The 17771-nt window shown below is 33.6% G+C and overlaps 1 protein-coding gene across 1 annotated transcript; it reads left to right on the plus strand.

Moving 5' to 3' along the window:
• The first annotated feature begins 1137 nt into the window (after positions 1 to 1137).
• Positions 1138 to 17546, plus strand: LOC128670725 (uncharacterized). The gene is made up of 6 exons (XM_053746669.2): positions 1138 to 1353; positions 6595 to 6800; positions 10415 to 10550; positions 11549 to 11682; positions 14038 to 14242; positions 15754 to 17546. The coding sequence occupies exons 1-6, from the start codon at positions 1308 to 1310 to the stop codon at positions 15846 to 15848; spliced, it is 822 nt and encodes a 273-aa protein (XP_053602644.1). The 5' UTR covers positions 1138 to 1307; the 3' UTR covers positions 15849 to 17546.
• Positions 17547 to 17771: the final 225 nt, after the last annotated feature.

Here is a 17771-nt window from a genome sequence, read left to right on the forward strand (position 1 = left end):
AACCAGGAAATTAAATTCTTCGCCAAGAGATATTAACTTCTGGAATATTAATAATTTTGCGCTGAGCCAAGTGACACGCTAAATATATGTCTTGTATGTCGCCTGATATATTAATGTAGGCATATGTTCTATTTATTCTGCTTTGATATTTTGTTTTTTTTTTTAATAAAAAATTGGCTGTAGCTTTTTCTCTTTATATACCTACTTAGGTTTTTCGGTATCGGACAAACAAAGGCCATAAAGCAATAAATATACTTACCATTTCCAAGTTGCTTGCCCGTAAATGGTATACAAAATACCAGCTCTAGCTGAAAAAAAGAAACTGAAAGAAATAATTATTTATTTATTTCGGTCAAGTGCTTGTTACAAATATTTACAAAGTTATTTTTAGTAAATTAAATCATACACTTTACAATACAATTAAATTCATTAATAAATAGTTAATAATTTAAAGTCAACCTCAAATTTGACTGGTGCAATTCACCCTAAATGTCATCTATCATATTTGGATAGCAGAAAACGTCTTGGTAAATTCAAATCGGCTGGCGTTTGTTTCCGATATTTTTTATGTTTGCACGTGCAAATCTATATGTTCAATAATTAAAAATATTTTTAACCAGTTTTTACTACTTTCATTAAAGGCGTGTCTATCACGCCTTTAATGAAAGTAGTAAAAACTGTTGTATGTTATAAAAGTAACTGTTCCTTGAAAGCACCTTAAGGTTTCTTTCGTAGCTCGCGTTTTAAAAGCATTTTCGCTAACGTTTCATGAACATATGATTGAAAAACTAGAAAAAAGTTCGGGGAATGATTTAAATTTAAAAAAACACATTAAGTTCTCAGAATTTAATTTCAGCACGCGTCTATGTTATTGTACCTCTATTTTTACTGATTCATCGATGACTTCCACAAAAATTTTTTCGATTGTTTGTTTCGATTGTTGTTGTTAAGTTAAAACTCAATGACAGTAAACATTTATCAAACCGAACCCTGCGTCCAAATAATATACAGTATTTAACATTAGATACTTTAAAAATAATCAGACGTATTAGTAAAAGCGATTATCGACTTGTCTCATAAGGTCATGAAAATATAAACGGGTATCTGTGACCCGAGTGGCGCGGGGTAGGAAAGTACTGAACTTAGCTCAGTTGAGCTGATGGCGTCGTGCGCGTCAGACGTGTGGTGCGTCGAGAAAACATAATACGCGCCTTCTCGTAAATACAATTTGTCGAAAATCGCGAGTGCTGTGTTTTCAATATATGGAATGCGACTGTGATATGTGATGGAACGATTTGTTTAATTTTATGAGGATGTATGTCTTATTGCTGGTTTTCAGCTTGCTTGTCAAAGGTAATTATTTTTTCTATTAAAATTATAACGAAGTGATAAGTAGTAATAGACTTGTAATAATTTCCATTCATAAATTTATTATACGGAATATATACAATTATTAAAAGTTTGTGTTATAGAATGTTGGGTGGCAAAATTAAACAGAGCGAGCACCGTTTATTAGAATAATCAGTGTATGAATTCAATCAAGCTAAGTGATCAAAAGATAGAGCTTAAAGTACCTAATCCATTTTACGTTTTCCTCGTGAAAGGAAGTGCATTCAATTTTGTCCTTTACTACATTCTGCCTATTTGAAATATATTTAGGTCATATCAACTGGGTTCCTAAATATAACTTTTAATAATAATATTTTTTTTTTATTACTTTAGGATTTATATCGAGTATGTTTTTACAGAATCAACCTGATTTTAGACTGTAGCACTAACATAGTAGTATAAACGTTTTAATTATCTAGGGTTTTTGGTGGGGACTTCAATTGTCTTTTTACATAACAATATAAAACTTGCTTTTGCCCGCTGCTTCGCCCGCGTTTCTTACGTGCTCGTAACTTATTTTTGTCAATTTGTCGGGTTTTAAGCAACGTATCGCGATGTTGTGATGTGTGACCCAAATTTTCAATTCACTAACTTCAACGGCGTAGAACTTTTAAATAAAAGTTTTTCACCCCTTTCTCCCCCTTCGGGGTAGAATTTCCAAAAAACCTCTCTTAGTGCTCACCTACACTCCCCAAGGAACCTACATGCCAAATTCTAATGGAATTTTATATCCATGTATCGCTATATTTGTCTCAGACAAAACATCCAGATTTCCTGAGAAGGTATTTCAGAATAAAGTAGTGAAAATTTAACTAGAAACTACCATTATATATAGGTGAAGGTTTAAATTACTAAATTTAGTTCAATATTCTATTTAAAGGAACTATTCTCCTTAGAACGCTTATTTTCTCAAAATTACTAATTTTCAAATGAAAAATAATTTTAGGTGTGATTGAAATCGGCGCTATTTGTCTGCACCATGAAAGTTGATCAAATAGGTATAATCTTTGTCGTACCTGATCACCGTACCCACATTCATTGACGGACGGCCAAGAAATTATATAAACTAGCTCAAAAATGGATTAAATCGTGTACTTATTGTAAAAATAATAATACTAATATAGAATTTCTGAACTTAGACGAACGAATTCGTTTTAGTCATTCTGAGTCCAAGTCCTAGACAAAACCCACTATTTCTCACTTGCGAACGTCTGTAGTTTAAACTAACGGCCGAAGTTAAACCATTCGGTACTTCGTTTTACTCATAGAGTTAGTTTAAACACTACACTATATTCAGTTCCATTAGTGATTGAATTCTTTATGTTCATTTAATGGGAAACCTCAAAATGGAACCGATTGAAAATTTATTCGATTCATTTCATTTTATGACATTCGACATTATTTATATCGATAATGGGTTGTATGTGTTGCCACTTCCCTCTATTTCTTAAATACTAAAATGAAGTCGTCAACGCAGCCTTATGCATAATAATAACATTATAGTGTTATATATATATTATAGTGTACAGTCAACATCACATAAAGTATTCAAATTTCAATTCGCAATTATCGCCGCAGAAATCCAAGCAGGGTAAATTTACATGCGTTTGAATACATGAATATACTGGAGTACATTAAAATGTATATCCAAACATCTTCATCAACTTTAGCATTTGTAATTAAGTAAGTAAGAGCAGGATAAGTAAGTAAGATTTGGAGAGAGCTGTTTAGCCACGATACTTCAAGAATTAATATACTTTAAAACTGCCCTGACTTGGGTCCCACAGATACGGGACAAGTTCAAGTTTGTTCACAGTTAACAGGGTTATTCCGGCTACAAATGATTGTTTCAAAGTCCGGACCCAGGCTCGAGGGAAATATACCCTGATAGACTCAGTTATAGTGGAATTCTCTGTCAACATCGCAAAGTTTTTTTTATGTAACTGCAAAAGTGTTAATTTATTTCTGTTAGCCACTATTAGCTACGACTCTATGGCGCAGTGGTCACTAAGCAGGTCCGCTATCTGTAACCTAGCACAGATTCCATTCCCAGTGCGGGCTAAAAATTGTAATTGTGATCATAGATGTTTGTCTGCGGTTCTGGGCGTGGTTTGCTCGTTTCTGTGTTTAGCAATACAACTTAATTTTGTTTCATGCAGTCGGTTCAATAAACACACATTTACAGTAATATTTACCTGGAAAATAAACAATATTAAAAGATGGATTAGTATCAAAATTCGATCTACGTGGATGAGTTTGATTGTAATTATGTTGTCTTAGCTACATCAATTTCCGTAGGGTTATGGTTATACAAATTAAAGAGTTATTTGGTAATCTACCATTCAAAATCAATGGCGAAGAATGATGAGGAGAGCGAGCCCCATATAAAGAGGACTTGAGCTAGGCAAAGAGTTATTTTGATAAAACAGTGTGCCCATCTGTGGAAAAAGTAGAAAAGTGGATTCATCATCATCTGATGCCTCTGATCAATTTGGTGTAGGACTTCTTCAATCAATTCGAATTGAACATTAACTGCCCAAAACAATGATATTGGGCAGTAAATATCCAGTTATGCCCCTACTTCCAACTTATTTGTGGCTTTCCAACAATTCTTTTAAGTGGGTAATATACGTACGAACTTAAAGTACACGGTTTTTCAGTATGTGAACTCATTCGGCTCGACGTCGGTGAGACATTTGAAGCTTGCTCATACTATACTACGATGTCGTCAATAGAAGAAGCGCGCTGATTATTATTATTATTATTTTTTATTTCATCATCTTACTACTACCATTACAGTTACAAACTATTTACTAATTGTTTACGAACAATAACTGTTTCTTAGATATATGCTCGCGGCTCGTAGTGCAATCACACGTACGAGCAGAGACGAGCTACGAGCATGATTTCAAACCGGTTGGATCGCCGACGACTTGCGCGGCTGTGGGCGAAGTGCGGGTTTACATTTCACTTCTCAAGTTCTCACCATCGAATCGATTCGAAGTGAGACGCAGCGAAATGTGGTTGGTTCGCTGCGTCACACTTCGAATCTATTAACCATAACCACTAACCCCTCAGTTCTAAAGTAGGTACGCGTATGTACGGTGACACACACTAGCGAAAAAGGTCATCCAGTCACAAGTTCGAGTACTTACTCGCACGTCTATCACCCACTTTATGCTCTCATGGCCTCCACTGTACCTGTTTACATAACAAGTATGTTTTACGAGCGACGTGCCCTGCCCACTACCACTTGAATTTCACCACTCTTTTAACAATGTCTGCCCTTTACTGTGCTCTCTAAATCTGTTTGTTTACTTGTCTATTGTTACCTACCAGTTTTCTGATTCTTGTGTTAACACTAAAATCTACACATTTAAGCTTTATTACACAAATTTACTTATTCATTTCTGCAACAAAAAAGCTAAATGTGTCCTCAATCAAAGCAATTTAAAGTAAACATGTCGAAGCGAAGCGGTCTGAATAGAAACTGTTTACGTGCACGTTAGGGACGAAGTTGGTAACGAAGTTTGCTGTTGAGGTGGCCTTCTGAGGTGTTCCCACTGTATTTTCATGTGAATTCCGAGAAATAAGGTCCAAATGACGGTTTAATATTTTCGTGGAATTCTGTAAATAAACACGCCACGCCCGGGAATGTACATTTTCCGGAATCATAAGTAGCCTATGCCCTTTTTTATATTCGTAAATATATGTAGATATGCATTTATGTACTAATCAGATTTATTTCTGTCTTTTTTCCACCACCGCCACATGCTTCCAGTGAAGGAATACATCTTGAATACATGTATTTTATACTAGTCGACTGTTTAGTTTATTTAGTTCACTAGTGTTTATACTACGATTGCAGCTACTGTCATGGCACGTTATGTCAGTCATATTCGATAAGAAAAAATATTTACTTAAGAGATGCAACAAATCTTAATAAAATCATAAAAAACAAAATTTAAATATTTTATAACGGAGATAGATATATAATTAGTAGATATACTAATTCCATAATTGTATAATAAAACTATCAAATACCTAGAAGTTGCAATGTAAAATACGTGAAAATTTCTATTTTCATGGCAAAAACGAGCGTATAAGTGTCAAAAACTTTAAAATGGATGAATGTCATAATAATTATTTCACTTAGCGAAATAATTATACGGAAAGTTTGAAATTTAATCAGAATGAATCTCGAATGAGTGCAGGTGGCTGCAATGCGGTACAAATTACTGAACTATTTACGAGTTGCCTCTTTGCTTTCATAACGAAATATTTTCAGATGGATTTCACTGCTGGATCACAGTTATTCTCGAAAGTCTTGTTCATATATTAAGTTTTGAGTTTAAAACGAGATCTGCTTTATTATAGATAAAATAAAGGATCAAGTCCAATTCCAATTGGTATACCTATGGAGAATAATTGACAATTGTCAATCGAAATATAAATTTCGGTACAAAAATAATTCTATGTAGGTACTACTTAATCGTGCTTTACTTAGATGCGTACCTACCTTTCATTACAATGAGTTACCTAATTAGTTTTATCAATATGTTGTATGAAGTATGATATGCGAACCAAAAGTCTCACAACTAGAGATGCCGACAACCGTGCGCAGTGGACACGTAAAAATAGGAAAGCGGATCTTGGGCTCTGATTCTCAATAGCTGCTGATGAAACAAGGAAAACGCTCTGATGAAATAGAGTTTGTTTCAACAATCTATTCAAAATTTCTAATTGAGAGTTCAATTAAAGAGTCAACTATATCGAATTTCAGTTTCGACGCCCCCTTTATTCTACTAGCGGCCTGTCCCGGCTTTGCCCGAGTAAAACCACTATAAACCTTCCTAAAGAATCACACTATCTATTATAAAACCCTCATCAAAATCCATTGCGTATTACTATTTTAACCCCCGACGCAAAAAGGGGTGTTATAAGTTTAACCTGTCTGTTTGTGTATTTGTGTATATGTCTGTGGCATCCAAACGGATGAATCGATTTTCGTTTACTTTATTTTTGTGTCATAGATAACTTTATCTCGAGTGTTCTCAGCCATGTTTCATGAAAATCGGTTCAGCCGTTCAGAAGTTGTAGCAAAATGAATATTGAAAATCAAGGGTTTTTGAACTTGTATAACAAATAAACTTGTATAAGGTATGTAGTGATGCCTCCGTTTAAAACGGTTCTCTTTTGTTCCAGAGTCTCTTCTACTAAACATACTTCGTGTCACAATCCCCACATATCGAGTGCGAGGTCAAACAGCCACACTGGAGTGTGATTACGAGCTTGGCGCCGACACACTGTATTCGGTGAAATGGTATCGTGATAACGAGGAGTTCTATCGGTACATGCCTCAGAATGACCCTGTGAAGCACGCATACAAGCTGGAGGGGATTAAAGTCGATGTGAGTATCCTTTGGGTTTAGTTTCCAAAGCTTTTGTGCTGTTTGGGCTAAATTGTGTGTTGGGAAAATATTGTTACTCTGTGTTGTTTTGAATCATAAACCAATATGATTAGGTAATATGTAATTGTTTTGCAAGTTGGCCAAGTCAACAATTTTTGTAAAACTTTTTAATAGTAATGATTTCTTTATTCGACTTAATTTATTTAATTCAATTAATTATTTAATTTAAATATTCATCAACATCCGCCTACCCTTATACTTTATGTGGGATCGGTACAGCATATGTCAGTCTCATCCACTTCTCTGTCAGATGTCAACCGATCTTCTTAGCTATATCCTAACCTAACCTATTTGATTGAATAATTAGAATAAGGAAATCATTTAATGTATTCAACATAGGATAAGTTTATAACTCAAAATAAAGTAAAAATATTGTAACTAAATTAAATCTAAATAAATATAATATGAACACACTTAAATATTGACAGAAATTGCCAGTCCCGACAATCCGTTTCTTTGAGTTAATGTGCCCAGAAATCTGGCAGCATTGCCACTATACACGATTCTAATATATTTATTTCTGGTCGTTTTAACGTATTACCTAGAAACAACTTATACTTTTATAGTTATAATACATAGGTACATCAAATACAGTACGTAGATATATTGCAAATAGCTTATTCAAACGCACATAATAACACACAGATTTCCAAGAAGGCTGCGCTTAAAAATATTTCAACATACTCTCCATGCGTATGGTAGAAGTTTTCTTAGAATTCGGCAAAAGTTCAAGAGAACCTTGCAATGTCAATATACATAAATTTATTTAAATTTCATGGACAAACTTTATGTGCGTTTTTAGGGTAAAAGTAGGTCAGATTTATTTATTTTATTGACAAAGACATGAATCTTATAACGCTATGATCCTAACGTGTAGGGTACACTCTTGGCCGCCTGTAACACCTCAAAGCCCAGGGTGAAGTTAAAAATTTCGGAGATTCTAATGTGATTTTAATACAGGCTTTTTTACCAACATCAACCATCAGGAAATGCTGTTATTTACCTTTAAGATATCAAAGTTTTTCAGACATCCGCAATATACCTAATGAGTGCTAGTATTTTAGCGCGGAACTACAGGCTTATCGCTCAATACTCTATTTAACTTTATATAAATTAAATATTGGCTTGTGATGACAATGCGAATCACGTAATATAAAGCAAAGTCTGTCTTCACCTCTGTTGCTAAGTTTTCTTATAAACTTTTTTATTAAGACAATTTATTCTCGAACATTTCATAATACTTAAATGATCCGGTGCAAAACTGGAACACTCGGGCCAGGTCGCTAGTGAATAATAAAATAAACAATAATAAATGTCCATTGCTCTAAAGTTCATTAGCATTTCCCATCATTTGGATTCGGCGCATAATATGTCTTATTTCTATATAAGTTTCTATTTGCTGTCATACTCACATCCACTCTTAACTACTTCATATCATCTGTCACACAGTTCATCCATCGCGTTTTTGGTCTCACTATTTTTCTGTAACCAGTAACCTAAATTATTTTCGTCAAATGTTCGTTTTCTCTCCTTCCCTTAATCATATGGAGTAAAACAAAAGTTATAATAACATTATGATAAATACCCAACTACCACACAGTATAGAATATTTCAAGAATAAATATTGACAATTCCTTGAGTACAGAGATTCCATTTGAGAGTAGTTCCGTTATCTATACCGCGCATACAATGGTGGATATTGTTCGCAAGATGCCGACAAAAGATTTGAGGGTAAAATCGAAGACAGCAGGCAATCCGTAAGAGAGTGGAGTTTCTCTGTAACTATTTCAATGTTAGGTATTAGTTTTTTTAACTATCTGCATAATAATCCATACATGGCAACTAACATGATTATACATTTGTCTCTCTCTAATATTTTCGTTTTGCGATTGCATTCTGGGCCGAGAGGCTGCGATGCCTGGAGTAAGCGTGAACTGGAACTATTAATGCAGTGGTTTGTCATTGCTTTCTTCATTGTAAACACAAGTTAATAATCAATCAGAGTACAGGTTTCCTCACGATGTTTTCCTTCACTGGAAGCAAGTGGTGACTGATGAAAACTTCTACACATGAGTCAGATGCAAATTCATGTTGTACGAGTAGGATTCGAACCTGGGACCTTTCGGTTCGCAGACGGGCTCCCCGCCGCTTTTGCTGTGATTTTAGAAGCGGCTGAATGGCTGATATTAACTGCAATCTTCACTTATCAGCTGCCATGGTAGCTATGTGTCCCTAGTCGTCAATATCCACGGGTGAATGGGCCAGAGCTACACACTTTACATGAAATACTTAATGTCTCTAAAGATAACATCAATCATTTTGTACTAAGTGTTCCGACTAATATTATAAATGCTAAAGTTTGATTGTAATGATGAGTGTGGGTGTCGGTAAGACTATTACACAGATTTTAATAAAATTTGACGCATAGTAAGAATATAATCAGAAAACGCACATACAGAGCGCAGAATATGGTGAATATTTTCGGTTTGCTTAGCAAATAGTTGACGAGTTTTTGAATTAGGCTTAGTTTTGAAAATCGGACTTAATTTGGAGACGTACGAGTATAATAAATGGTTTCGAATGTAATTGCTAGAACCCTTACTACTTATTAATGGATGACAAAAGCGTAAAACAATACCTATTGCATTTTACCCAAGAAAGAAATAAAACATATAAGAATTCAATTAGTTCTTAGAAAAGAGACACAAAAGTGGAATAAAGAACATATAAAGTAAGGCGAAACGGAACAGAGCAAATTTGTAGGAGTACTTTGTAGAACTATTGTGTGGAGCGGAACGTTCATCTGAGTTATTTCAATTAGATATTTTGTATTCACTTTGCTGAAGATAAAGTAACGAACATTTCTCCTTGGCACTTGATATCAATTTTTAATAATTTAAAAGTCTTGGTTCTTTTATCATACTTCTTAAATTAAAAGGTTATATAAAAGTCTTCAAAATCCATTAAATTCTGTTTTTTCTTACGAGTATTGTAAAGTAAAACATCAATTAACAATGAAAGTAATTTCCTTAATAGTCTAAATTAATTTATATCGCAGTTGAATCATGACGATATTGTAGAGTTACAAGAAAAAACTGTAGACTGTGCATCGTGTATAGAGGATTACAAAATTAATGAGAATTAAAATTGACACATTTACTATACCCTAAAACTAGATTTAGAAATCCATAACGATTCAATTGTAATTTTTTCTTCACAGTAGATCCATTTTCGGCTGTGCTACTGCTCATAATCCATGGTCTAAATTTCAATGAAACCGCTATATGGCTAAAATAATCTAAAACAGCTGCACATTTTACAATACAAATATAAAATAGCTACATTCACACCACAAGTTGACGCACTAAAATCTAAAAGCTCAAATCAAATCAAACATTCTTTCCATTTAGTCCACAATCTACAATAAACAATTGCACTAAAAACTATACGATAATATAATTAACTATATACCTAGATAACTAGCAGGAAATAAATCATTCTAAAGACAGCAGAGTCCGAGAGCCCAAATAGTTGACATATACATTTTTTTACAGTTACAAAAGTCAGACGCGAAGAGGGTTGTGCTACATCCTCTGATGCTGAAGTCTACCGGCCTCTACCGGTGCGAGGTTTCAGCGGAGGCACCCAGTTTCGCATCTGTAGCCGGAGAGGGAAGAATGGAGGTCATTTGTAAGTTTGCCAAGAATAAAAAATGCACGAGAGTACAGAAGTAATAATCTATAACACGATTAAATACAATTTTTGGCAGCCTCACGGATTATTGTGCATGTATTCCGCGAACAACCTACAATCTATTCTTCGTACTGTTTATGCTAGCTGTTTAGACTTTGGGGTGCTTACCCGAAACATATGTCTACTAATGACAGTAGCCAAAATGCCAAAAAACGGCAATCGAACTGAACGATATTGTGTTTCTATTTTGGCTTTTTGTTACATTACAATTTATTGACGAGGCGAGTGATGTCAAATATTTCCATATACAGTTTCTTATATTACCTATATTTATTTCATAAATTCATTTCGCATAACAGTTGTGAAAAAAATGCATATTGTCACTTGAATCCTATCTGTTCTCTCCAAATTTTGAGCCAAGAAGCTCCTTCCTAGATTATTTCTTATAGACTATTATGTGTCGGGCTGTCCTTTATTGGATGTTTTAGGCCGTTGAGTTGGCATTTTGCTCATTTCGTTCTTAGATATGAGGAAATTTCGCTTAACGGCCAAGGGGATTTGGCACACATTTTCCACTGTTTTTGTTCTCATTCAGTCTCTGATATTAGTCACAATATCTAAATCTGTAAAAAATTTGTAGTAAGTAAACTTACTATGGATTTTTTATGTCCTTTACTTTCAAGTTATATTGTCAGAAATACAATTTCAGAAATAACTATAAATATATTTATGCGGAAGCCTGCAGAACCTGTCATCTTCTCGTTTTCATTCGTGGCTGTTAAAAAAAATAAACCTTAATTTTTTTAAAATTTGACTTTGATTTCACAACCAGCCTGATGTCATCACCTTTTTGATAGAAATGCTATTGTAATTTAATTTCAAGCTCATAAATAAACGGGGTTTAATTTCGTTAGACAACTATAGCGAAAAAAGGTTTCCTAAAATTTTCTGGCGTAAACAAATAATTTAACTCTAACTATGTCGTCTTTTAACAGATTTACCAAAAGAAGGGCCAAGAATAACAGGCAATGAACAAGAGAACAGGAGAGGAGACTCACTATTCCTAAATTGCACGTCGAGTCGGTCGTACCCAGCGGCCGTCTTAAGCTGGGACATAGATGGGGAGAAGGTATTATTGGTATTAATTATCACATATACACGAGCGGCCGTCCGCGACTTTGACCGCGTTTTTATTGCGGTAAAATGGGTTACTTATAGGTTTATTTTACTTTATTTTATTTTTGCTTATTACAAATAAACTCTAAAATCACTTTTACTCTACAGACTTATCCTTCTAGAGTTGTTCCAAGGGTTTTAAGCTACCTTTTATTTTGAAAAAATGCGAACAAAGTCGCGAGCAGATGCTGGTTTTTAATAAAGAAAATCCTCTTTAGTGAAATCACGAACATGTAGGTAAGTAGTTTAGTCTCAACTGACTTCACTAGCAATATCCTTTTGGCCTTTATTATTAATTGTACGGAAATTACCAACATTGTACAAAATTGTGCCCCGGCCGACTTTGCCCATATACGAACCATGATTAATTGCTGTATTGTTGAATTTGGCAATAAAGTTTTCATCTATTACATAAAACATGGATAGAAGAAAGATTAAGCTTGAATTTTGACATTTCGTGACAGAATCGTCTAGAGATGAAAATAGGCTGTAAAATTATCTAATCTGTATAGTATATCAATTACGTATTTAAATTGGTATTTAAACATAAATATGTTTAATTCAGGTCCGTTCAGTTGATCATTATCAGGCGTCTATTACGAGTCCACTGCTTGTAAATGACACAGTGGACTGGTATAGACGCCTGTCTGTGAAGAAACAGAGAACTCCTATGTCCCTGATTCGAATCCTACTTGAGCCACATGAGTTTGTATATCTTTAACACTAATAGTTTTCATAAACCCCATCAATGGCAGCAGTCGAAAAAGTCATCCCAGATGACTTTAGACATACTGAATTTAGCAACACTGATACCAGGGTTAGCAATTAAATGCGTTATGAAAAAAATTAAAGCAATTTTTAAATAAGTGGATAAGGTAAGTAAATTATATCCATACCTAAGCAAATAGTTTTAGTTTTTGTTTATCTCATTATGTATATGTAATTTTTTTTAATGAGTTGTTAGTTCGTTGAGATATAATCTCATTGTCTACTAACTATAGTGAAAGCTTTATTTCTGTATTATACTATGTTTGAGGCCTCTTTGGGTCCTCATGAATTTCCTAATAGGGGATATTTTAACTATATTGAGTAACTTGGACCTCAACCCTATCGATAGTCCTTACAAATACAAGTAATCAGGTCCGAAACTAACAGAAACTATGTAACACTGTTTGGTGATAATATATATGTGTGTGTAAGACATACATAAGATATAACTCATGCATAAAGATAATCTCAAATTCGAAACAAACTTTTTACAATACCCTTAATAATTAATCAATAATTCCATACAAAACTTTGACCCACACAACCCGCACACATTATGCTAAAATGTTAGTTTGAATAAACTATATTTAAAGCAAAAATAACTGTTATTAATATTAAGGGCAAATCTATTTTAGAAGAGGTGACTTGAAAAATTTTTTTTTTATTTACTATTGGTTTATTTGGGTACTAATTGGTTATTGGCAGATATATACCAGTACATTGATGTACATCTACCTACCAGTCCAACGTCGTCCCGTTGGACGTTTCCAATAACGTATTATGTACATACCTAGATACGTCACTCGAATATATTGTACTGAATATATAATTTTAATTAAGTAGTTTAATACAAGATAAATTCGAGAATTCGCTGCTTCTACTCTCGCAAAATGTTACATTATGGTTCCATTACTCTGACTTTATATTGATATCTCCAGTGCACGGCTTTCAGATACTTCCTTACAATTTATCGGCTTCCTCGAGCCAAATCACTAGTGATTTTTCCGAGGTACTATATCAACGTACTGCGTTTCACTACCCGAGAAATTCTTTTATCCGAATACTTTTCGAAATGAAGTGTTTCATTTATATTCATTAGAAAACTGTATAGATCCCTAGTACATTTTATCTGTAAGATTTTCTCTTACTACAATATACCTTCTTCTTTTTTATGTGCCTATTCATTAAGGAATAAGTCAATATACCTACAATATAAAGTATTATGAATCCTTTGTTAACATACTTGTGGGAACATTATATAGCTAACAAAAACACAAATTTATCACTAATTTCAGTACTTTCCAAAAATAAAACTTACTTTTTATAATATTTTTTCTGAGTCTAAATCTTCCTACGTAGATACTCGAGTTTCTCTAGTCTTACTACATAGGTAGACATGATGGTTTCAAAACCACTTAAAAAGATGCTTGAATATTTTCAAAAAAATATTTCTTACTTACAACAGTGAGGCAAGTTAATCAAAATACTGTCGGCGTAAGACGTAAAGAGTCTTAGTTTTCCCAACAGCCCGTCATTACAGGTCACTGACCCCGATCTGCTGGTGGAGTACCCACCGATGCTGCATCAACATGGGCTGATGTCCACCGCGCTAGGTCTGCGTGTGCCAGTGGGGCGTACCATGCAAGTGAGATGTACGGCCAGAGTTGCGCCCGCGTGGCGGGAAGGCAGCGAGGCTGTAGTAGGGAATAGTCAGCTGGCTGATAGCAAAGAGGCTATGCTCCTTGGTAAGTTTACATCATTTAAAACAGCTATAGTGTTTATTTTGTTTCCTAGTGTATATTACTTTTGAATCTTATAATTGGAGGCAGATAAACCTAGCTCTTACCTAACTTGTTTACTTCCAGAAAAGGGGTCAATGTTATCTGCTCCCCGATTACGCACGTTATTTACTTAGAAAAAGAAAGATAAATATTTTGTCATAAACATTATATATTATAAAACAAAGTTCTCTGCCGCGTCTGTCTGTCTGTTCGTGATAAACCCAAAAACTAAACTGCACGGATTTTCATACGGTTTTCACTAATAGATAGTGTGGTTCCTGAGGAATGTTTAGGTGTATAATTTATTATGTTTTTACTTGAGCGAAGCCGGGACGGACCGCTAGTAATATGTTAATCGATGGGACCTTTCCACTGGTGACTTGATAATATTTCGATATACCATTTTCTAATCGTGCTGTGTGATATTTGCTCTATATACATTTGGTATAATCATTTATAATTTCGAATGAATTAAGGTATTTTTGCCTCGAACTTCCCACAAGAGTGAAACCCCGGGGTCGCAGCTTGTCAATTATGGAGCATAGTGCGTAGTTGCTATTTTCATGAGTATTTCGACAAGTTATTTTATAAATAGGTTATCTACATAGGGTATCTACACTACATACTGGTTATCGACACTTTACAAGTCGACACAGTAAAATAAAACTAACAGCAATGGGTATATTCACACGAAACTAAATCCGGAAACTAAGCAATAACATTGTTATGCATGGATACCACAGATTCAGTATCTACTAGTTGTACTTAAGTTACACAATATAGTTGCACCTGCAGATAAGTTTAATTTAGTTGGACATCGAAAATGCAGTGTTAGCGACTATGTATTGTATCGCGTTCCGTTACGTATTCATAACGTACGTGATTTGATTTTAAGACCAGATTACTATAACTTGTTATAATAACTATCGTAATAATATTATAATGGCTGAAGTTGGAATGGATGGATGGATTTACGGATATTGTTTGTAGATAGATGTTTCTTGTTTTCATTTACAGTCAACGCAAAATTATACAAAACTAGCGGCCGTTCTAAAACATAAACAAATTATAAATTTAAACAGGAATTACACTATCCATTGTGGAAAACCGCATGAAAATTCGTGCATTAGTTTTTGTATTTAACGAGAACAAACAGACGCGTCAGAGGACTTTGTTTTATAATATGTAAGGATAAGGATAGAGATAGGTATCTTTGCCACTTTGGGAACCTACACTAAAATTTTCCACAAACTGCACCTATCAATATTTCGGAGAAACTATTAAAGCAACCAGCTCTGTAGAATTTGTCCGAATTTGTCCAAACCATTTCATTAATAATATAAGGAATAGTGGGATTATTATATAAAAATATTTTTAGTTTATTCGTAGCAATTTATTTGTTCTTTTTTTTAGTTCATTCTACAAAACTGTTAGTGTAATAAGAATAAATGCTTAACAAGTGTTATTTGTTTCAGTGAGGAGTTCATCCGAGTCTTCGAAGATAAGTGTAATTCTGTTAACACTTTGCTTAGCTCTGTTCTTGAGCGCTCTGACGAAATCAGTAACGTGATAAATTATCGCGTCTATTTTCTCAACGGACGTGATAATGTAATGCTCTTAGTTTCTTAGAGACTATTTTGAGATTTCTACTACAATTGTTACAGTTTTACTATGTCAATTTTGTATTGCTAAAGCATTTGGAAAACAAAAATGTTTTTTATTTTTTTATACTCGACAAATTTCGTTGCTTTTCGCATTTTTTGAACTGACAAAAAATTATTTTACCTCCAGTACTTATAAGTTAGGTAGATAGTAAATGTTTCAATTTCTTTTGAGAGAAAGAATTAAGTCTTCGATACATATCTGTAACAGAATAGTTAGCGTTAAGAAGATATCATTCATAGATCGCGGTTGTGGAATTATAACGTTAAGATATGAAATAATCTGCAATATTAAAACACGAACCCCGTACCTTCAACGCTCTTTGCTAGCGCCTGCGGTTTGTTGATAGGTATGGTGTGAAAAAGTGGTTTTATTTACTGGTGGTTTTATCTTTATAAAATTTCATTAAATGTTTTTTTATTTATACATCTGTAATTATAATTATATTAAATGAAGTTTCTACTTTACAATATGCATATCACTTTGTAACCTGTAACTTTGTTTGATATATTATGGCCCTTTATTAAGATTGTCACGTAGTTCACGATGTGATAAAAACTTTGAAATTCCACGACTTTGACATAGAACGATGATACCTATCTGCGATTTGTGTGCATATACTATAATCCACAACCGAGTTTTGTGTTTTAGTTTATTAATACTTTTAAATTGGTTACTTGGATAAAAAAAGAAACTTAGAAAATATTTTGGCATATAAAAAATGCGGCAACATTATTTTCAAAATGTAAAAAGTTTCAAATGATGTACGTGACTTGTAAATAAATTAGAAACGCCTTCTTAGATAATACTTTAGTCTAATGTAAATAAACCATTATAAGATTACTAGATTATTTCAAATAATTTTGTAAATTATCATAAGAAAGTAAATTTCCTTTTTGGAATTGGATATGTAATATCATTTTTTGTTGATAGGTATTAGAGATAAAATTCAATATTTTCTAATGGGACATACTGAACATATACGAGAACTTCAACATACAAATACTCGATTACATCTTTTGTTTATTGTCCGCCATATGTACATAACTATGACAATGTATTTAATTAATAAAAAATTACAATGCAGGTCATTCTGTTGTACTCATACGTTAAGAATTCTTTAATTAAGGTCATCAAACTGTATGACAATATTGTTTTTGCTACTTAAAAAAAAATAGGTATGTGGCAAAACTGGTGATTCTAAATTTAAATTATGAAATAATTTTCAAATGCATAAAATAGTAGTATAAAATCATCAAGGTGTCGATTCTACAACCCATAAAAGTTGCGTCTCAATAGTTGTTAAATATTAACACCGAGTAAGAAATTTAGTTTGCGGGCGACAATTAAGGTGCAATTGACTTGGCGTTATCAGAATCGAAACCCAGATGAGAAGAGATTTCCTGCAGAAACCTATTAAATAAGTCCCTACCAATTTCCGTTAAAATTTCTAAAAATGCATATCGTTAGAATAAGTTGCTCTACTACAATTTCCATTGTAACATATTTAAATTAGAACACATCCGCTTTTATTGTTATTGTGTACTGTAATTAGCATTAACAGGCATTATTTTGTTGAAATATAAAAATTATTTGTTACTTGGTGTTCGAGTTTTTTATTTCTTACAATTAGGTATATGAAGGTATTATGGTATTGCTATTTCAGCTTAAAATAAACATGGGATTCAAACAAATAAAGTTAAAATACGGCTATATGATATATTGATAGATTGCAGATGTTACGTATCAAGTCGCGAAGTGTATTCACGTCACCGCCCTTTAGTTGATGCTTCATCGAATCTAACGTTTGATGCATAATGGTAGCCATATT

This window comes from Plodia interpunctella, chromosome 6, assembly GCF_027563975.2.
Source record: "Plodia interpunctella isolate USDA-ARS_2022_Savannah chromosome 6, ilPloInte3.2, whole genome shotgun sequence".
NCBI lineage: Eukaryota > Metazoa > Arthropoda > Insecta > Lepidoptera > Pyralidae > Plodia > Plodia interpunctella.

Excerpts from the sequence above, each read along its gene's own strand:
- LOC128670725 (XM_053746669.2), top strand. The coding sequence starts at position 1,308 with ATGAGGATGTATGTCTTATTGCTGGTTTTCAGCTTGCTTGTCAAAG. Across the intron at positions 6,801-10,414 it reads TGGAGGGGATTAAAGTCGAT|TTACAAAAGTCAGACGCGAA; the intron begins GTGAGTATCCTT and ends ATTTTTTTACAG. Across the intron at positions 11,683-14,037 it reads GGGACATAGATGGGGAGAAG|GTCACTGACCCCGATCTGCT; the intron begins GTATTATTGGTA and ends CCGTCATTACAG.